General features: G+C 51.3%; 2 protein-coding genes across 2 annotated transcripts in view; one reads left to right on the top strand and one right to left on the bottom strand.

Annotated features, from left to right (window-relative positions):
• Nucleotides 1-21925, top strand: part of WWOX (WW domain containing oxidoreductase) — a 975529-nt gene that overhangs the window by 334676 nt on the left and 618928 nt on the right. The window lies entirely within an intron of this gene.
• On the bottom strand, nucleotides 206-514 carry LOC101639318 (small integral membrane protein 29-like). The gene has a single exon (XM_004704532.1). The coding sequence runs from the start codon at nucleotides 512-514 to the stop codon at nucleotides 206-208; it is 309 nt and encodes a 102-aa protein (XP_004704589.1).

Consider the following 21925-nt stretch of genomic DNA (forward strand, 5'->3'; position numbering starts at 1 on the left):
TAGCCTCCCCTCCCCACAAAGCTCAGCTGACCGAAGGCTACCGAAGGGCTAGTTGTGAAGCGGGCATGGGAATGGGGCTTTCGGGGTGAGTGGAAGGAGAAGGGGTTCAGTACCGGGTTCACCCCAGCGGAGGGCTGGGTGAGTGTAGGTGGTGGGGAGGGGATGCACCAGTTACAGGACCAGACACTCCAGGGCAACGTCCAGTTCAGGTCTTGACATCCAGCAAGGGCATCCGCTTGTGCTGGTAGCCGCTGAGCCAGCCCTGGCCCACCTTGAGTTCTCCGACGTCAGCAAGCAGCTCTTGCTCAGCCTTGTGCAGCTCTTCAGCAGGGTCATAGCTGTACCTGGGGAGCAGGTGGTGGCGAAGCCAGTCCACCCGCTTTTTCTTCTGTATGTACATTACCACGGCCACTACCACCCCGACCAGGGTGGTGAGGAAGAAGGGCCCCAGCACGTAGCCCACTATGGAGTCGCTGTTGGCCTGGGGGACAGTGGGCACCGTGGTGTTACTCATGACATTGGCAGTGGCGGCCTGAGCAGGTGGGCCAGGTAGTTAGCATGGGCAGTGTGGCGCCTTGGGAGGGCGCCTCTCCCGGGCTCCCTCCCACTGCTGCAGCCCCGACAGGAACACCCTTGTCGGCTCCAGGGCTCCGATGTTTGAGCATTTAAATGGAAATTGGACATTGTGCTTCCAGAACTTTCTATTTCCTTATGAATTCATAGCCCCACTTTCCAGGGCAGAGTGGGAGTGATTCTAGACTGTGTGGGTGAGCTGGGTCTTTTAATGGTGGACATGTGTTCTTTTTCAGGTCTCTGTGATATATTAGGTAGGCATCAGGCTGCTAACTGCAGAATTGGCCGTTCAAGCCCACCAGCTGCTTCTCAAACAAAAGATGAGGCTATTTGGTCCTGTAAAGATCTACAACTTTATTTACTATGAGTCAGAATTGACTCCATGGTAGGAGGTTTGATTTTTATGGGTTTTTTTGGAGGGGTTGGTGGTGAAAAGGTAATTCCAAAGTTTTGAGAACAGGTCATCTATTCTATATATTCTATAGAACATATACCCTGTTTCCCCAAAAGTAAGACATCCCCGAAAATAAGACCTACTTACAGTTTGTCTCTCACTGAAATATAAGGCACCCCCCCCAAATAAGACCTTCCCAAAAATAAGGCCCCCCAAGCTAACGTAACTCTGGACTCTGTACTGTAGCGGCAGTTGCCGCCATGCAGCTCACTGTTGGCCGCAACACAGCCGGAGCAGACAGAAAGTGCGAAGTCTCTTTTAATAAAACAATAAACAATAAATGTGTACCCTATTCTTCTTCATGGAAAAATAAGACATCCCCTGAAAATAAGACCTAGCGTATCTTTGGGAGCAAAAATTAATATATGACACTGTCTTATTTTCGGGGAAACAGGGGAGGACAGGTCCAGTTGGAACATGTCATTCAAGCTGTTGATAAGTAGGGCTTTGAACCAGAAGACTCTGACTGAGGCACAGTTGGCATGGTGAGAGTGGACTGGACTGGGACTTGTGATCTATGGCGAACCGGTGGGGTAACTGGAATGGAAACAAGTGTGGGTCAGTGCCCCACTAGAATCGTCATCTCACTTAAAAAACAAAGAGCTACAGGCATGGTGCAGGGAACAAAATCTCTTTCCCAGCAGAGTGAGAAACAACAGCGCCCTGCTCAAAGATGGTAACCAACTGCACCACTTTGAATGTGTGCTGCTCCCCACAGTCCTGGCAATGAGCCAGGCTCCCACTGGAGGCTCCTGGACGGCTCCCTCAGCCTCTCTCCGGCTCCAGGCCTTCCCCCATCCATTCCCATGCTGGTTAGTGTTCAGCTTTGTTCACATTTCACACATGGGGGTCTGTTTGGATTCCACTCGCTCAGCCATGACTGAACCAGTTTGAATTGGTCCGGAGCCCTGCTAATAACCAAAGGGTATCTCGTTGGTGTGGGTAACAGTTGCTGGGGGCTGGGGGTCGGGGGGTGGGGTTGGGGATTGTGCTGACAGAGAGTGGGATGATTTTCATGTTTATATTCCACTGGGGTAAGCTCTCACAAAGACCCATCATTCCCCAGATAACCAATTCCTTTAAAAGAACATCTGTTGAAACTGGCAATTTACATTCTTCTTAAAATACGGAGCGACATAATTAACCCTCTGGGGAGACTCATATTAGTTTATTAGAGACAATTTCTAGTTCTGTTTATTTTTACACTAAATGATTTGTTCAGATGGCGAAAAAATTTTTTATTTTAATGGTGGGATGCAGTGAGGGCTTTCTTTTATTTGGGTTGTTTGATTCCAGGGTTGTTTGATACTTGATCATTTGATTCCTGGATTACTTTGAGCCATGCTACCTTACAGGCATACTGACTTCACGTACAAAGGATCTGATCTGTCATTAGTGTCTGTGTTTTTGCCTTTATGGTGAGACCCTGGTCCTCCAAAGGAGACCTTTGGACTCCTCTGGCACCTGTGTGGGGTAGAATTTTCTTTGGCTTTTAGCTGTAGTCCCTGAAAATTGATCTTCTGAGCAAGGACACTCTGCTGGCAACACAGGGTGGTTTCCGACTTCTGGCTTGATGTGGGCTGCAGAAGAGAGAAGGCAGAAATTTTGACCTGGTGGAAAGGAAACAAACATCTTGCTAATTGTCCAGGTACCCTCCTTTGAATCAGAAGCATCCATTGAGCTCTCTATTTCATCCTGGGTCTACTGTGGTCCTCACTACAAAGTACCTCCTTACTTCTTTTCTCCAAGTTGAGCACTCAGACACGGGCCTTGTGCAATGGCCCAGAGAACCACCTGATCCAACAGTCTCTTGCCATGTTGTTTAATGGCTCCCCTTAGTTGGAGTCCAGAGGAACTCATAAGACAGTCATACAAGTCTCCTCCAGTTGTCTAGCCCTGGACAACCATGTCAGCTTCCTTCTTGCCACTTTCTCTCCATGGTGTAGCTGTATGCCTCATTTACCCTACTCTCTGAGGCCAGTCTGCTTGCCCGGGGCCCCTGGCCTGCTGGCCAAGTACTCTTCGCCCTTCATCATCCAACTCTTGATCCTTATTTGTCCTGAAACCTTCCCAGACTCCAACTCATCGAGATAGCCGGTAACCTCCTCCAGGTGCTGCCAGTCTTGCTCTGTGTCATACGTGTTCAATTGCGTGAGCACTTCTCCCCTTGCATGGCTAGCTACCTGAGGGGCTGAGCTTTATTCCATTTCTAGCTGAGTTAGTTTATTGTGCCAACCTGGCTGATAAACACATGTGGGGTTAATTGAAGGGTGGAGGGATAAATGGCTCAGTGAGCCTCGCCTTTCTAGTTCTCCAGTCTCCTGCTTTGTGATGGTTGGACCGGGGTGCAGCTGCCTTGGCTAGTTCACTGCTTCAGCTGGCAAGGCTTCACTTCCTGCAAGACATCCCCATGGAGAAGCCACATGGTGTCTGCATCTGCAGCCTGACTGGATGCTTCAGAGCAACTAGAAGCAGCCGGTCCATTGGGGGATGGCGGGTCTACAGCTCCTGGTGAGTGAGGCTGGAGCCAGAGGCCGGTGGCAATAGGACAGGAAGCATCTTACAGCCATTCAGTCCTGATAAACTCGCCCTCTGAAGGCAATTTGCCTTTCCATGTGGATCGTTTAGACTTACTAGAAAGAGGGTAACATCACTATCCTGAACCCACAGCTGAATTGGAAAGGTTCACTTGAAGGACCCGTTCACCATGTTGGTGATTCTAGTGAGTTAGCCCCATCGATCATCTCTGTCAACCATTTCACTCTCCAGGGCAACAGCGAGCACCCATGAACCCAGAAGTCACAAAATCACATTGGGCAAATGTGAGGTTAAAGACCTCTTGAGGATTTTAAAAAGCAAAGCCATCCCTTTGGTGGTTAAGGGACATCTAACCCAAGCCCCGATCTTTCCCATCTCTTGATCTGTGTGAGAAAGTTGGACCATGGAGAAGGAAGACAGAAGAAGGAAAAATGACCTGTTGGGTGCTGGCCGAGAAGATGGACAAATCAGCCTTACCAGAAAGACAACCTGAATGTTCCTTAGAAGCAAGGGTGCTGAGACTGATTCACTTTTTCTGGGCACACCGTTGGGGAAGACGAGCAGTCCTCGGCAAGGGACATGCGGTGTCACAAAGCAGAGGCCTAGGAAAAGTGAGCACAGCCCTTGGTGAGGTCAGTTGGTACAATAACCTCAACCATGGACTCAAACTTAGCGGCAATGATCAAGGTGGTCTTCGCCCGGGCAACCGAGCCTGTTTGACACAGTCTCCACCTAGAATCAGAGCCAACTCAATGCCAGCTAACATCGGTGGCACCTTTTTCTAGCTGTGCTTTTCTTATCTGGATACAAACCCCACATGACAGTGTGTTGGAGTCCCAGATAGCCAACTTGGGATCCATACTGGATTGGTTGCACATTATGTAGGAAGCCTTCTCCTCGGCCTCGGACCACGGCAGTGGACAAGAAAGAGTCCCTGATCTTGGAGAGTTGATTGTATACAAAAGTTTCCAGCCCAGCGACTGCCACGGAGAGTGGCCATATGTTGACATTTCCTTCTATGATGCCTTAGAGAAATTTTAACCTGTGCGCTTATGTGCCCTGAAATCACCTGCAGCCATATGCAGAGCTGTAAGTTGAGGAGTAATGGGTTCAGAGAGAATGTGTATCATCACGTCACATCTTGTCTTATGTCCTCAACGTGGGATCTTTTGACAAATTACCAGGGGCCTGGCTCTCGCTGTATCAAGGGCTTTGGTGAGCACCAGCCTACCATACTCCCAGGCCCCACATCCTTTACCCATGGCAGACAGCACTAATCAGTTAGGATCATGTTCAGCATGCCTCTCCAGGCAGCCATTACTAATCGTCTGAAGTCAGTGCAGGAGCTATTCTTTATTCACACTCCTGGCAAAGTGACATTTTGATAAAGGCAACAAGCTTCTTCTTTCAAAGGACAGATGGCCCCTCCTGTGTAGTGGTCACACGTTGGGGAACAATCTTCCCAGTGATGTGTTGCTGTCTGGAGCATGGGCTTTCTCTCAGGAGAAGGCCGGAAACACATGGAGCCAGTTACCTGGAATGGGATGGATGGGATATAAATGGAAGCCGTTTCTTACTTCCATCTCCTGCCCAGGTCTGACGCTCTGTCTCTGCCCCACATAAGCAAAGACCCAGTGTTCAGACAGGCGGCTTGCATTGCTCTGGCTCAGCAGCAGGAAGCATCCATGGCAGGTGCGTTGCCAAGGCAAGCTCCCCCAGTTCACTGGAGGGAGGGTTCGAGTCCCATCTTGCGGGGTGTCACCTGTGGCCTCATGCCATGTCCATAGGTGTGGTGATTGCCGCGTGTATTCACCATTCCCATTGAGACCAAGAAGAGCAAGTCCCTGCTGCCATTTTTGGTCCTGCCAGTATCTGTTGTTATTTATAAAGTAGTTCATGGGACTCATTCTTTTCCAGGGTTCTGATTAGTGAAGTCACGATGATCACAGTAACGATAAATCTCGCAGGTGCCCGGATGACACTTGCTGTGCTATTGACATAGCTCACATCTAATGGAGTGCTGTCGACATTATTAGGGACTCGGGTGGCGTGGTGGTTAAAGCACTCAGCTGCCAACCTGAAGATCGGTGGTTTAAACTCCCCAGCCACCTGGTGGGAGAAAGATGAGGCAGTCTGCTTCCGTAAAGGCCCACAGCCCTGGGATGCCTGTGGGCCCGCTCTGCTCTCTCCTAGAGTCTCTGTGAGTGGACATCAACTCAGTGTTGCGAGGCTTGGTTGGATATATATTGTTATATCATTAATCAGACTTAGCAATGGATTAGTACAGGTAGCATGTACCAGAACATGTGAGCTGGATTCAAAAATGATAGAAAAGTGTAATCTGTCACTCTACTTCTACCCATTTTAGAGAAGAGAAAACCAGTGCCCAGAGGAGCTAAGTAGCTAGACAGAGAGCTTCCAGTGGCAAATGGCCCTGAGACCTTCTGCCTCCTATGCTTACCGCCTGAGTTGGCTCTCCATTTGGGCAGACCAATGGAAATGCTTCCTTCTGTCACCAGGCCAGGATTCCAGATTTCTCTAGGCATCCAGATGCCAGAGTTCAGAACCAAAGACTTGAAGGCGCTCTGAATTTCAACAAGGCAACCTCTTCCTTTTGGGCTTTGAGTGTGTCCATAAAGACTCACAAACCCAAGAAACTCAAATCAAGAAGCAGAACACAGAAATTGGGGGAAAAAGTAAAAACCTGCAAGGAGCACATCTGTGCCTCTTGAAAATCCTTCCATCCGGCCAGGCTCCAAAGACCCTGGACGATGAGACCAGGAGTCTCTTGCTCAAGCTTGACTCCAAGTGGTGCTTTGACTGGAAAGGGGCTTAATGGAATGTACATCAGCCCCGTTTTGAGGAAAAGAAGTTGAAGGCTCGGCCATCAGCCCTTGAGTCAGCACACAGCTCTCTGTCAATTAGCCCTCCCCCGTCTTTATGGTATGTCTCTTCCTGTAATTACAGCCACGATCCTATAGCAGGAGGAAGGCCTGTCAATGAGCAAGAGGCTGACGTCCGTCGCACAGTGACAGCCTGTTCCGAGGGCTTTCGGCCAGCCCTCAGAGGGGCTCGCCATTTCCTCCCAATGTACTTTGCCTCCACCCTGTCCACCGCTCTCGGATGCGCGGAGCTGTCTGGTATTGAGGCTGAGTCCAGCAGGTCAGGCCCCTTGGACGTGACATACTGCAGAGTGGAGATGCTGCATTGATTTGTATTTTTTTTCCAAATTAAAAATCATCGTATAATACTGTCTGTGTGCTTACAGGAAAAGATCTAGAAAGATGGATAGCAGGCCGGTGATTGGGTTCTGCCTTTCGAGAGTGGTTTTGTCCTCGGCCGTGAGGCCTCAGGAAGATGGTCATGTTTCAGGACAACTTGTGTTGGACTTTTCTTCCCACTTTTCCAATGACCTGGAGTTCCTTTTGATAAGAATCCCAACATATTTTGTAGTTGCTTGAAGAATCAAAATGAACACTCTTATATCTGACAGTCAGAAATTCCCAGAGAGAAAAAAACATTCAGTGCACAAACCAAGGGATTAAACCAAGGGATTCTAAGTGCCCCAAGGGATTGAACCATGGGTTTTACTGGCCTTCTTGGAATGGGTTGGCTCATTTTTCTCAGGACATCACTTAATGTAGCTTCCCTCACCCCCACTCTCAGCCTGGTTTCTTCAGATGCCACCAGCCTTCCTTCCCGGCCCATCCACCTGCTGCTCCTTGATTGATTAACTTCACCTTCCTTCCCCGGGGGGTTGGCTGCTCTCTTTCGATTCATTTTCCTGCTCTGCTGCCCACTGCTTAAAAAGTCTGCCACATGTTTGCAGTCATCACCTTTCTGCGTTGTAAGTGAGTGCCAGGTTGGCGAGCACACGGCACTGATGTGAACAGATTCCTTGTAGTGGGTCACCAAGGTGGAGAATTCTTATATCTACAGTTAACCAAAACTGGACCTTACAGGGAGACTCATCTCATAGGTGGTGGACATTTTGTAGAGCTGTCCAGTTGGCTTGGCCACTCCAATAGTATCAGAGGTGCCACTAGTACCCTAGAACTACGGCACCTCCATGCGTGTGCTTTGGTGAATAGATGTGTCCCTGTATGTGGTCGCTGAAGACAGCGCTGTGTTGTGTTCTTCACACCCCTAGTGGCTCTGTGCCACGTGGCTCTGCATCCTGTGGCTTTGTATCCCGTGGCTCTGTACCATATGGTTTTCTGTCTCCCGTGGTGGTGTCTGCTCGCCTTGCAGATGTGTTCCGATTGTTACTGCTGCTTTTGTTTGTTTCTCTTCTAATTTCTTTTATTTAAAAATTTTAAAGTTTATTGTCAATTATTACACATATCATACAATTTAATAGTTCAATCATTTCAAGAAGAGTAGTACAACCATTGCCACAATCATTTTAAGAACATTTTCTTCTTCCTTGTGCTCGTAGTTACTGGTGTGATGATGATTATCTTTTTGAACTCTGGAGAAGTGACACACAGCAAGACACGCTGCAGTCCAACAACTTCTACTCGTAAAACCCAGTGCCGTTGCCTCAGTCTTCATGTTCTGCGGGCGTTGTTGACATCCTTTTCCAAATTGTTCCACCACCATTAGCATGAACTCAGTGTCCCCTAGGCAAAAACTCTTCCTCCTTCACCCGTGGTGACCACTGTCACAGTCACATATTATACGTTTCCATAGTTGTTGCTCTTTTTAAAGAGCGGTATGTATGTCCTCTCAATCAGTTCCAGTGCTCTGTGCCCCTCCGCCGTTTTTTTATGGTCAGCGGTTTTGCCAAATGTTCTGGTGTATCTACAATCTTGCTTGTGGTCACCAGTCCTTCTTGTGAACCTGTATCAGTAGGGTTTTTTTTGTTTTGTTTCTTGTTTTTTTTTTTTTTTTAGAATGAAGTGGCAATTAAAAGAAAAGTTTTAAAAGGCTTTAGCTCACTGGCTAATCATCTTCTAACTGTTAATGTTGTCATGAGGTGTAAAAGTTAATAAAAACAAACAGCTTGGTTGTTAGTCATCACATAAACCAAGAAACAAAACACTGGAGCCATTTGTAGTTATTTACCACGGATCTCTCTGCGATCTAAATGGGTGATGCGCATTGCTCCGGGGTCTCCGTGTGGCCTGGTGTGGGAGACAGCCCGTGACATGGGGCTGGGTGACCCTACACCAGCGACACACGTGTCGGGAAGGACCTGTGTGTTGTCTCATGGATTCGGTGAAATGCAGCCCAGTGGTAATTCCTTGCAGCCCTACTTTCTGTGCCCTAGAATGCAGTCTCCTGGCCCCGGCCCGAGGGAGGAGCACAGCGAGGGCTGACGGAAGATGGGCTGAGGTTGAAGCAGTCATTCCAGCGGCATCCAGTCTACCCACGGTGGGAGGCCTACTTACAGACTGGCTGAAGGCAGAAATAACTTTGTTGTAGCTTCATGCTTGTAGCGTCAGTAAGTAACCTCCCCACCTTCGATGAAAACAGAAGTAAGAACCATCTGGCTCCTTCTCCTTCCACACCAAAGAAAGCACAAGATGCCGGCCCTGCCAGCCCTTCAAGTTCAGTGGGGGCACCTGCCTGGGAGAGACTGTGGGCACCCACCCCAGAGGGCTCCCTGGCCTGGAGAGCCAGTGAGGAGAGACGGGTACCTGGTGGTGGGGTGACTCATCCACTGTGCAGACTTCCAGGAACTGCCTGCCTGGCCTCTACCCCCTCCGTTTCCCATGTAAAGGACCCCTGGAAATAACATGCACACTTAGATAATGCACATCGCAGAAAACTGACACCCTAAGGGGTTTCACGGTTTGCAAAAAAAAAGACACATTATACACTGTCCTTGTGATGTGCATAAGGACCTGCAGTCTCCCCCGCTCCCCCTGCCGGCCCCTGCTCCACTTCTCAGCTTCCCCCCTTGGCCTGGAGTCGGCCCAGGACTAGTACATGCACAGGGGTCCCCCTGAGTCTGACCGAGAATGCCTAAGGTCAGGTGGGACTCCAGGGTATCCCTTCCCTGGGGTCACTCACTGACATCTACACACACACACACACACACACACACGGGTTGTGTAGGCCTTTCCTCTATTACTGCAGCCTCCGCGCTAACTGCCAAGATGCAATTGCATTGTTCCCACTGCCCTTCGACTTGACTCTTCACAGCAAGTATGCTGACTCTTTGCGTTCTTCATCCCCCCGTCCCTCCCTCACCCCTCCCCCTGCCTTCCCCCATCTTTTCAGCAGCAGGCTTGTGTGTCAGTCACTCGGAGGCGACATGTGCACCAGGCTCCTGCTGCGGGACACCTGGCCGAGGCTCAGGCAGCATCCTGCTATGCCCGGGGGTGTGTGGATGCCTCATTAGAACGAACAAAATGGGGTGCCCAGCAAGGGTGTTGTCATAATTATTCCAAACAGTATTCCAGCTGGACCAGCTTCTTGGGAGCACGATTGCATGTGCTAGAAGCCCCAGCAAGGGCGTTTGAGCCCAAGGCTTTTTTGCTCTTTTTTTCCTGGACACTGTTTTCTGAAACTGCCCCTGATCAGTGCAGCCTCGAAGGGCAGGTTACTGGGCACCTCTGCCAGGCCTGTGAGCAGGTGAGGTTTTCTGAGCCCGAGAACTTCCAAGAGGGCAAATCCTAAGCCAGCGGGCTCCCGCTCCTCTGGGCAGCTGGCACACAGGCCCCTCATCTGGTTGGCTGATGTTTAGCTTGGACTTAAATGGCAGAGAAGAGCACTCGACCTCTCTGGGTGGGGTGGGGAGGCTGTTGTCCCCAGGCAGTCAGCAGTGAGGAATGTGGGGCAGTTCCCAGTGACTGTCCACACCCCTCGGATCCTCCACCCTGCCAACATACACTCTTTCCCTTCTTTTATCATCAAACTAGCTCAGAACAGTGCCTGGCTGTTATAAAAAGCAGACGAGCTGGCCCAGGTGTGTCTGTTTTGTATGAACCACTTGGTACAGCTTGTTCACATTATCTGGTAGACACCCCAAGCTAACTGTGCTCCTAGCACAGGAGCACTTTGGGGAGCCTTCAGTGGTAGCGTGAGAAGACAGAGCTAGACCAAAGCACAGCCACTGCCACTGAGGCAATGCCAACTCATAGCGGCCCTATAGGCCTGGGTAGAACTATCTCTGTTCTGTCACGGTCATTCTTTTATGGGAGTAGAAAGCCGCCTCTTTCTCTCGTGGAATGGTTGGTGGTTTTGAACTGCTGACCATGCAGGTAGCAACCCAACACATAACCACTATGCCACCAGGGCTCCTTCTCTGAAATGTCTGGAAATGTGAATGTTGACCTTGCCCTTGCAGGAGGGTAGTGCTTGTCTCTGCTGGCCCTCTCCTCAGCACTGGTCTTCAACCTTGGCTGCATACAAGAATCACCAGGAAAGTTCTGTAGAAACAGTGAAACCCGCCTCACCCCAAGACTGATTGGCTCCTGATGGGGTAGGGTGGTGGTAAAGACAGGTGGGATGGGGGGGTTGATCTTGAGTGTCCCTTTGACCCAGTGGGGACCTAGGCTCAGAGGCAGGTCTGTCCCGAGTGGAAGTATGTTTCTGGGAGTGTGGCACGGCATCAGACCCCTTTTGCAAAAGTCAGGCTGGGGTCCCAGCTCACCCTAGGGCCTCGCACATGTCCCTGACAGCTGCCACAGCCCACCTCGGCCTCCCAGCAGTCTCAGGGGTCTCATGCTGCTGAAACAGAAATACTGCAGATGGGTGGCTCTGAAGAACAGATATTTCTAGTCTCTGTTTGGGAGGCTAAAAGTTGGGATGGGGGTTCCAGGAGAGAGTCCCATTTTTTCAGTAGGCCGACCGGTTCCTTGGCTTGTAGATGGTTTCTGCCAGTGAGCCCTCCTCTCATTCTGTGTGTGAGTGCGTGTGTGAGTGTGTGTGTTTCTATTGGAATCCACCACCTCAAGCAGGAATTAGGGTTAGGACCTGCCCTACTTCACTATGACCTCATTACCATAACAAAACAAAACCTAATGGTCTTGTTTGCAAATCAAATACCAGGATGAAGTATTTCAGTATGACTTTTTGGAGGGTGGGGTGGGGGCGTGGCCCAGCACCACAGGCAGATTAACCCAGAACACTGTCCCTTTGCTCCTCTCTGAAAGATGCTTTCTATTCCTTGAAGCACCCCAGGGCCAGTCTACCTTTTGCCCCTCAGCATCTTTTTTTTTTTTTAAGCCTTAGAAGACATAATTCACTTTCCATTCTAGTCCCCCAGGCCCAGCCTTGGGCACCAATCACCCCAACCCACATTAGGCTGTGTCCTCTAACAAAGACCAGCCTTGGCCCATGTCTACCTCATCTCCAGCACCCTATCACCTCTAGATCCTTCGGCTTTAGGGAGCCACCAGGCTGCTCTCTGTCACCCGGGGGTTACCTGTGGTAGACACGCCACACCAGTGGAGTCTCTCAGTGTGCAGCCTTCTTGTCTGCCTTCTGACACTGAGGTCCAAGTTTATGTACCTGTACTGCAGTCCTTTTCTTGACTCCGTATTATTCCACAGCGAAGGCCATACCAACCTCCCGTGACTGCTCCTCTGCTGCAGTGTGCACTTGGGCTACCAGAATGATGCCACTGTGAACATTTGTGTGCAGGGTCTGGTCTGGGGCCGTGGCCCCCTCCCCAGCCCCAGTCGTTCTTTGGCCAATTTGCCACCTCGTTTTCTGACAGTCAGGAGGGCTTCAGATAGGTTTTGCATCCAAGATGAGCAAATCGTCTTTAGCAACGCAGGGGCTTGTTCACTCTGCACCTGTTCCGTGATCTTAAACTGTGCAGGGGTCTCCGCAGAGAGGGGCGCAGGGGGACCTGCCAGCTCTCTGGCACGCTCCCAGAGCCAGGAAGGGGCCGAGGTCTGTGAGGAGTCCAAGGCGTCAGTAATGTGGGTGTGATTCATGAGCCTGCGTTGAACGCGCTCCCGCAATGTCGCTGGGGCTTCTCACAGCAGCGCCTTCCATGTTTTGCTGACTGCTTTTGAGATTGATGAGGCCCCATTTACTGGAGCTTCTTTGTAGCTGGGGTCTGGCAGGAAAATCCCCAGTAATCTGCTTATCAGGGTCCCTTCCGGGAGCTCAGCAGGCAGCTAGAGTCCCGAGTCCAGCAGGAAAAATCTGGAATCTGCCCTCACCCAGTAGGAGCAGAACTAAAAACTTAAGAAAAGAAATATTGGCTAACAGAACCCTCTGGTCCACTTGAAAGGTATCTGCTGACTGTCTCACTTCTGTAAATGGAGTTTACAAAAATACCTATGCTGCAGTTCCATTTTAACCTGCACCTCGCCCCCCACGCCCCATACTCCAACGCTTCATCTTTGTGACATCCAAAGGGAATTCTTTAATGTGGGGAGAGGGGCAGAAAAGAAAGTTTGATCAAAGTGGTTTAGATTATCCCAATATGCTGTTAATTTTACTAACAGCCAAACGGCACTTTCCTCTCCTTAGAGAAGCACCACTAACATGTCCCACTCCCTGTACGTGTGTTCTTACAAACGACGAAAAATCTCTGCATCATTAAAAAAGTAAATCGGGTTTCTCTTCAAACAAAGAATTTTAAAAGGTGCCATTCTGTCAGCACTTGTGTGTGCGTCTCTTGGCCACCAGGGGGCAATGTGGCCCGGCTGTCGTCCCCACCGCCTGTGTTCCATCAGTTTACCCCGCAGATAGAGGGCTGGGGCGGAGTCCTATCTGGAAGGGAACAGATGTCGATTCCTTTTCCTCACCAGCAAACAGTAGTGTTGTCAAATTTGCTAAACTTAGCCAGTCAGAGATTAACATGCAATATATAATATGCGTGCACCTCACTGTACAATAAATAGTAAATCACATTTTTATGCTTTCTCTGAACTTGCAAGCTGCAAGTTATGTATTTTTTTTTTTATTCCCTGGGTGTGATGAAATAAATAACTTTCAAATACATTTTAAAGATGTCAGTCAGGGGAGGGGTGGGGTGGGGAAGGTGGAGGAAGCAAGGTGCTTGGCACTGGCATTTGATAGATTTGTTTTATGATTCATTCCCCTATTAAGTTTTAATGACTTTAAAGATATAAAGTAGAAACCACAAAACTAGGCCCGGTTAATAAATAACTGAAACTCCAGGTGTGAGGAAGCAGGAAATGGAGGCTCCTTGGGGGCCCATGTGGCGTCAGCTCTCTGGCAAGTGCAGAGAAAGGCCATGGTACGTGGTACGTTATGCCAAGAAGGTGGTGGCTGGGGATGAGAGTGGGGGGGCGTGTTGTTGCACAGACAGCCCCCCCCACCCCAACCAGAGAAGACCCTGGTGCTCATGCAGTCACACCGGTAAATGGACAGTTTGTGGACCCCTCAAGCTGAGGTCCTCTCAGATCCAGAGACTGTTCTAGGTCTCACGGTGGGTTTCTCACAGTGGGCTTTACCGAGTGGAGTGAGCCTGGCCTGGCTATTTTCACAAATGCCCTGAGGATGCCTGCGTCCTGGAAGTGGGACACTGTGTGTAGGGGTGGGGTGGGGGGGGTGCAGGGGTGGGGGATTTCTGTAATCCTATTACCTTGGTCCCCCTACACCACACACACCTGGGACCCAAGAGTCATGAAGCAGGAACCGGCGCATCCTCACTCACCACCTGGCTGCTGTGTGCCCAGAGGAAAGGGGAGTTCTTTCTCAGATAGCACAGGGGACTCCTAGCCAGGTGCCTGGACACAGGAGCTTGGCCTGCAAGTCCTGTTGGGGTGGGGGTGGGGTGGGTGGAGTCCTCTCTGATGGCTGCGGTGGGCCAAATTGCCTGCTTTGTGGAATATCTCCTCTGGAGCTCATGAGCCGAGCAGTTTAGAAACCAAACACACATTAATTACGATGAGTAATGACTAGGGAGAGTTGCAGGCCCCCCGAATAGGAACGGCCAAGCTCCCGCGTTTCCATATCTGCTTCTGTGAACGCTAGCCATGCAGCCAGGAAGGAGCCAGGACCCCTGCACTAGCCCCCTCCTCTGTGAAGGGCCCTTCTGGTCCCCGGGGGTTCTCAGCACTCCCCTTCACCCCCAAGCACAATAAGGATCTTTTGGAATATTCATGCCCGGCAGCCCCCCATTCTTCAGAACACTGAATCCACAGAACTTATTTTTTTGAAAGTACTCAGCCCACCCCAAATGGATGCTGATCCCCAGCCTGGAGGGAGAAAAAACCGGGAAGACTGTTCCTTTTCTGTTTATGTTATTTCACGCGGTGTTAGCCCGCTTGCCAAGGGTCCAAGGCAGCTCCTGGCCAGACAATACCTGCGCTAATGAGCCTCATTTCTAGAATAAAGCCAGGACCCTTAAGGGCCTCTCGGTAACTCTGGTCACCCCTGAGCTGGAAGAGCCCCAGGCCAACATGGCCAACTCGTTTCCTGTGATGACCTGCTTCCTCTTTGAGGGGCAAGGATGAAGATTTGGCTGGGGCAGCCAGAGAGCCTGGTCTAGCGCTGGGTCCCCAACATCCCCCAGGGTCCAGAGCACCGGGATAGGTGGCAGCCGAGGTCCAGGACTGGTCTCTTGGGGCCACAGCCCAAAGGAAGGCTTATTTCTTACTTGCGCCAAACACGGAAGGTGCTCAGAGGGCCGGGTAGCCCCTCCCCGGCTCCCAGTCCCAGCGGCGTCCCTGGGCTCTCTCTAGCACACAGCACACGAAGGCTGGATGCTGGAAGAGGCCCCGAGCATTTGGCCGGGAAGAGTCGACCAGTTCCAGCTGGCCTAAGCCCTAGGCTTTAAAAATGACCCAGATGAACTGATTTGGTATGGAGGGTGGGTGGAGAGGACCCCAGAGCCCCGGAGGAAGGCTTGGCCTTTTTCTCCCCAACAGCAAGCACTGCGGTTTTCAGAAAGAAGCCCCGGGGGCTTGGCTCCGCTCACTGTGTTTCCTTGGCAGAGCTCCAGGCCTGAGAAACGATCCCCAGGCAGGAGAGCTATCCTCGCCAGCCCCTTCAGGACTGTGGTCCCCCCTCTACTCCACTACCCCCTCCACGTGCGCGCACACACACACAGAGCTGGGCCTTCTGCTGGGCACGACTTGGTCAGAGCCCAACGGATGTTGGCTTCCTAGAGCACAGGATGGGGGGACGAGCCCGACGTTTCTAGGCCTTGGCTTCTGTGGATGGAGAGGAGCTCTCCAGGGATCAGAGATATGGCCAGACTCCCTAGGCCCAGGGCAACCCACCTCCATCCTGGCACCCTTTGAGGGCCTCATTGCTTTTGCCTCTAAAGCAAATCTGATGGTGGCTTAGCCACTATGAATGGTGAAGAGGCACCGCCAGGCTGGCACGACTTTGGAGCCCTGGTGGAGAAGTGCCGGGGCTGCTAACTGCAAGGTCAGCAGTTTGAAGCCACCAGCCGCTCCTCTCGAGAAAGATGGGGTTTGCTGTTCCCATACCCAGTCCCAGTCTCGGGAGCTCAACGGGGGCACTCCCACGCTGCTCAGTACCGTCTACATGAGTCAGCATCGCTTCCGTGGGCGGTGAGGGAGTGCATAAGTCTATGCATGCAGAAAAACAAACAAACTGCGGGTTCCCGCGACTGTAACTCTTCACAGCGCTGGTGTTTCCAGGGATCACTTTGGAATCCCTGGAGCCTGGCATGTCTGTAAAAGGTGGTCTGTGTGCCTGTGTCTTGAACATACACTGAGGGTACAGGCAGGGCTCGCCCAGGAGGCCCCTTACCCCTAGGACTCAGGCAGGTGATGACAGAGTTGTTTCTTCAGCACCACTGCCTCACTGACCCCCTCCTGTAAGGCGGCTCTGGGGCGCCTGGCTGGGGATGCTCCTTTGTCTGGACTGCGGTGGGGAAGGATCCTCTGGCCAGGAGAAAGCTGACCCAGCGGGGGTAGACACGGCCCTGACTACTCAGCCATTCACAGGAAATAAAAGGCCGGTCAGCCGGTAGGGCAGAGCAGGGCTGCCTTGCACCGATCAGCATCACCACGGTGGTACACGCTGGTCTCCTCGCCCAGCTCCTCCCAGCCCTTATCCCTCCAGCTCGGACACCACAGGCGGGCTAGGCTCTGAGAAGGCATTGAAGGTGGCCTGGCTCCTCCATTCTGAATGAGCTGGAGAGGGCCAGGTGTCCCAGGCACGCTGGCAGTGAGCCATGTCCTCAGCTAGGCCTGCTTGCAAGGGGTGTGTGCTCGCCATGTCTCCTTTGTCCGTGTCAGACCTGCCAGCTCTCCCCCTGGAACCTGATGTTGAATTACCTCCCGCTCAGAGAGCTCGTTGTGCATCACCATCTACCTTCAGAGAGACCTTCCTCTCTAGGAACCATCGAGAGGATTCCACCAGCACCATCTCCAATAACAGGGGGTGCGGGCATGGATGTGGGGTGCATGCTCCCGCAGAGGCAGCGCCCTCTCCCAGCATGTTGGACAGCCCTCCCTGCCCTTGACCTGAGACCAGCGTGAGCTGGCTGCACTGGTGACCCAGTCAACCAAGGTAAAGACCACTAAAACTTTAAGTATGTAAACATGCATTACACCAAATCCACTCAGAGGCATTCCATTGGAAGCAAAAGGCATTATACACTCCAAAGCCCACCACTCCCAAACCTTTGTGCTGCAAGCTCTTGAGGTTATGGAATGAGCCTTGGGAACACGGTGGTCAAAACACTGGGTGAACCAGAAGGTTAGTGGTTTGGACCCGCCCTCCTGTCTTTAGAAGAAACACCGTCCGTAAAGACTGTAGGCTTGGGAAAGCAAAGGCGCCATCCTTCGGTATCCTGTAGGGTCCCTGTGAGTTGTCATTGACTTGGTGCCCCAGGGGTTGTGAAGTTCTTGAAGTCAATTGTCTCTGTATGTTGGATATGCTCTAGAACATACTGCACATCTCTTCCCAGTGCTGTAGTCAGTAGCATCATTTTGGTAAATTGAAATCAGCCTTGATTGGAGTATTTACACCATGGGAATAAGCAAGCACTGCCAATCAGGCCTTGATTGTTTGTTGACTGTCTCAACTTCAGAAAGTGATGGAGAAAGGGTTAGTCATGCAGGATGAATCTGGGGTCTAGCCTGTATCCATGCCACCGTGGCCATCTGTCAGGGACTACTAGCCTATGGGTGTGTTCAAAGCGATCATCCCCGTCGGTAAGGAAGCCCCCACATCATGAGGAAAGAATAGCGTTTCAACATATGTTTCTTCAGGGTTTCCCTTTCAACGTACTGGGTCACATCAAAGTACCAGCTGGTACTATGCTCATTTCTCATCTGCAATCACAGCTTGGCTACCAATTCAAGGGTTTGGGAAAAGCACTGGGAAACGCATGGTGACGATCAGCTGACTCGCGTGGAATTTCCACCCGGCGTGCCACACCTTTTACATTAGCACCTTGCTTGCCACACACCTTTCATTGTTGCTGCTGGGTGTCACAAAGTCAGCTCCGATGCTCTGGTGACCTCACTTAGAACACCCGGAAATGTCACCTGGCCCTGTGCCTTCCTCACACGCCCGTGGCCACGCTTGGCCTGTTGTGGCCCTGGTTCTGTCCATCTCGCCAAGGGGTCTGTCTTCCTGCTTCGCTGACCCCTCTGCTGTCCCAGCACAACGCCCTACTCACAAAATCGGTCCACCTCCGTGGCACACCCAAAGCCCACCAAGTGACCTCTCCCCTTCCTTACGCCTCTGGGCACACACGCTCCAGGTCAATGAGATTTGAGATGTACCTGTGGGGTCTATTCACATGCCCATGGCTATTTTGGCCCATAGCTACACCTTGTATGGAATAGGGCTCCCTCAGTCAGCTTCCAGCTGGCCTACTTGCTGGAGGGTCCAGTGAGTGGGCCCGCCCCCAGGCCACCAAGATGGTAGTCAGCCCTAGCCTCCTTTTCAGCCCCTATCCCTAACAGAGGGAGGAAGAGGCCACGGGGCAGCAACCTCAGCACGATGGGCTGCTCGGGGCACCTGTGAGCACATGCTGCCCCAGGACAGTATCACCTGGAGCAAAACAGTCTCATGTGACCCACACATGACATCTCTTTCCATTTCCCTTGATATCCACAGTTCAAAGCTCAGCAAAGGCTGGAGGCAGTTGTACTGAATGCACAGGCATCTCGGTCCCCGTCCCCACCCCCGACACCCCTAACGTCATCTCGCCACGCAACCGGTGACCATATCTACCCTCTTCAATCACACCATTGGCAAAGTTTATAGGCTTGCCTGCGTCCAACCCCCTGACATTATGGAAAGGGGCCTTTTGAGGGCTCAGGAATGATGCTCCGTGGGTGGAGCGCCAAGGGGACAGCAGGACACATGTGAGTCTTCAGTACAACGACCTCATAAGGCAGTGCAGGGGTGTCTGATTGGAGGGCCACAGGCACCACTGAGTACTCGGGGCTCCCTGTTTCGAGCCCGTTGCCTAAGGAAGGCCCGGGCCCTGGGACACAATGGTTTCCTGGTGAATGCAGCACCTCCTCGCTCACACACAGCTCGCCCCTCGTCTATTTCTTGTTATTCTAGTTGAGTCCTGCATTCAGACAGAGGTTGCCAATAAAGTTTATTGTAGGAGCTAAGTGTCAATATCTGTAGCACCCCCCGCCTAGGGTGCTTGTAATTAAAATGCCACAGATAGTCTGGGAGAGGCATGAAAATTTGATGGCAAATTGATTTCAGGTTCATCTTGAAATTTGTCCTCAGCTGGACTCGATACTGCTGGCAGACGGGGGATGGCTTTTGTCAGGAGGGTCTGCTGGAAGGAGACAGGTGCCTGGATCTGAATATTAAACACGGTGCACTGTTTATGACACATTGCCCTGTAGTCCCGGGCCCCTGGCGCCTTCCCTCTGCTGGTTCTTCTCCCCGGAAGGCGTCAGCTGGAATCCCACGGACCCAGCAGACATGTGAAAGTACCTTGTGCCAATCTCACTTGGAAGATGAAGCAAAGAGTCTTGGAAATGCTAGGTTCAAACATCGAGTATTCTAACCAAGGCTCCACCTAACTTAGAGATGCCACTTGCATCTGATTTCAGCAGGCAGGCGGCTTATGGCTGTCAGGAGGGTGCAGTCCAGTGCCCCAGCCCTGGAGTCATCTTATAGAACAGCGCATCCCTCACTCAGGGCCATGGAGTGACGGCCGATTAGTAGCCACCCTACTGGACAGGGTAGAATGGCCCCTGTGGGTTCCCAGACTGCAACGTTTTGTGGCAGTAGAAAGCCCTGTCTTTCTCCCTTGGAGCGATACCTGGTTTTGAACTGCTGATCTTGCAGTTATCAGCTGAACTCATAACCACTGTGCTACCAGTGCATCCAAGAGGAGCAAAAAGCCAGAGGATGGGGTGGGAAATCCCACTATTTCATATCATAAATTGCTGGCTCCTGGAAACTGGCCCTTACAAGTGTATCACATTCTATAAAGCCAGCACCCCACCTCCCCCCACTCCACACACACCCATATTTTGCATTCACAGGTGTGCCCAGAGCTGATGCCATCGGTGAAAAGGTGCATTTGCCTTCTGAAACCCATATGTGAGAGGTTGGAGGGTAAGGCCATCATCCCAATTCGGGTGGAGCTAATTCTCAGAACATGTGGAGCGGTCGCCAAACCCATTTCATAATTTCATATGATTTTTTGAGCAGTTCATTGTGTTCAGTCTGAATTCAAAGGACGATGAGAAACAGGATTTAAAGAGCTGAGCCCAAATACCAAACCAACTCAAAATCCCTGTCACTAAGTCATGCCCACTCATAGTGACCCTATAGGACAGCATAGAACTGTCCCTGTGGGTTTCCCAGACTCCAGCTCTTTACAGGAGGAGAAAGCTTGTCTGTCACCCATGGAGCTGCTTGTGGTTTTGAACTGCTGACCATGTACTTTGCAACCCAACCCTTAAGCACACCGCCACCAGGGCTCCTTGTACCCTCAATGCAGTGCATTTCCTTATCCAGTGATCAAACCTGCCCTACTGTGCACAAAGCAACTGATAAGGGGTTGTAGTGGGCCTTCCATCCACTTTACAAAGAAGTTGAATAAAACTCCAACGGGCTTATGAAACAAAGAATTTTAGAGGCACTGGCTGCAGGGTGTATTGGCCTATGTGCCACCGGGTGGGTCCCCATGCATGGTGAGCCGTGTGGCAGAGGTGGACTGGCCCATAGGGTTTCCTCAGCTGCCTTCATGTGGAAGACCACCACGTCTGCTGATGGGCCCACCTACAGACCTTTCGGTTAGCGGCCAAGTGCTTACACATGGCACCGCCAGGGGCCCTTGACATCACCTGTGCATGGTGTTCCATGCATTTTTTTCACAGAGGCTTGCTCCTGAGAAAGCAAAACCTGCCCAACTGGCACAAAAGACATGCCCCTGTCCCGTTTGACTTAAAAATCAAACATGGAACCAGCGCCCTGCACTTCGGAATGCAGCCTCTCCTTGGCACTGACCTGTCTGGAAGCATTCAGAAAGGTCTGATTGGGCCTCGCCGCTCCTCCAGCCTGAGGCCCTGAGTGAGGCCCGCCTGCGAGCTGGGCCCAGCATATGCTCCCGGTTCAGCCACATGGCGGCTGTGCACACTCTGGGGATATTTATGGATCTTTTATTAGGACAGTTTTTATGGCCGAAGATTAAAAGTTAAAGTTAAATAGTAAAAGTAATGAAGATGTGTCTTTGGAGGATTTGACTGGTTTGTGTTTTCATTCTCGCCATTTGTCATAGCTCATTGAATTTTGATGATAGCATCTATAAAAAAAGAAAGTAAAGAGAAGGTGCCTCCAATTATGTTTTGGAAGGAGCCCATACAGGGACACATGGAATCACAGAGATGTGGGTTCACGAAATCCAGACCAAGTCCAACTCTGTGCTTCTCGGATGTGCAATAATCGGTGGTGGTCTGAACAACCTCCCGAAGGACAGGGGTGACAACTGAGATGGGCTCTGGTTCTCTGGCCATGCAGCGTAGGTGTGGGGCAGTGTCCTCTCAGCCCTGCTGGGATGTTTCTGAGAAGAGCCGTCAACAGCAAAAGGGATGGTCCTTCTTGGACTCCGTCCCCTGGCAAGGATTGCTTGAGGTTCTTGAATGTCTTATAAGGTGCTTCCTTTAGGGCAGGGACCTTGGGGTCAGATTCTAATCAAGCTATATTTTACGGTGAATCAATGACTCTGTGGGGACAGTAAACTAGTAGCCCTCTAATAGGAATTGCCAACGATGTTTATTGAGGCAGTACCCATCTACTGCCACCCAGTCGGTTCCGGTGAGTTTGAACTGCCGGGACCCTGCAATGAGTGGCACAAACCATCAGCTTCCCTATAGATGTGCCAACCGCAAACCAAACCCACTGACATAGAGTCGATGCCAGCTCATCGAAACCCTACAGGACAGGCTAAAACTGGCCCCCTGTGCATTTCCGAGACCGTAACTCCTTACATCAGTATGAAGCCTCCTCTTT

Source organism: Echinops telfairi, unplaced genomic scaffold (genome assembly GCF_000313985.2).
Source record: "Echinops telfairi isolate 266 unplaced genomic scaffold, ASM31398v2 ScPeMD7_2291;HRSCAF=2852, whole genome shotgun sequence".
NCBI classification, from domain to species: Eukaryota; Metazoa; Chordata; class Mammalia; order Afrosoricida; family Tenrecidae; genus Echinops; species Echinops telfairi.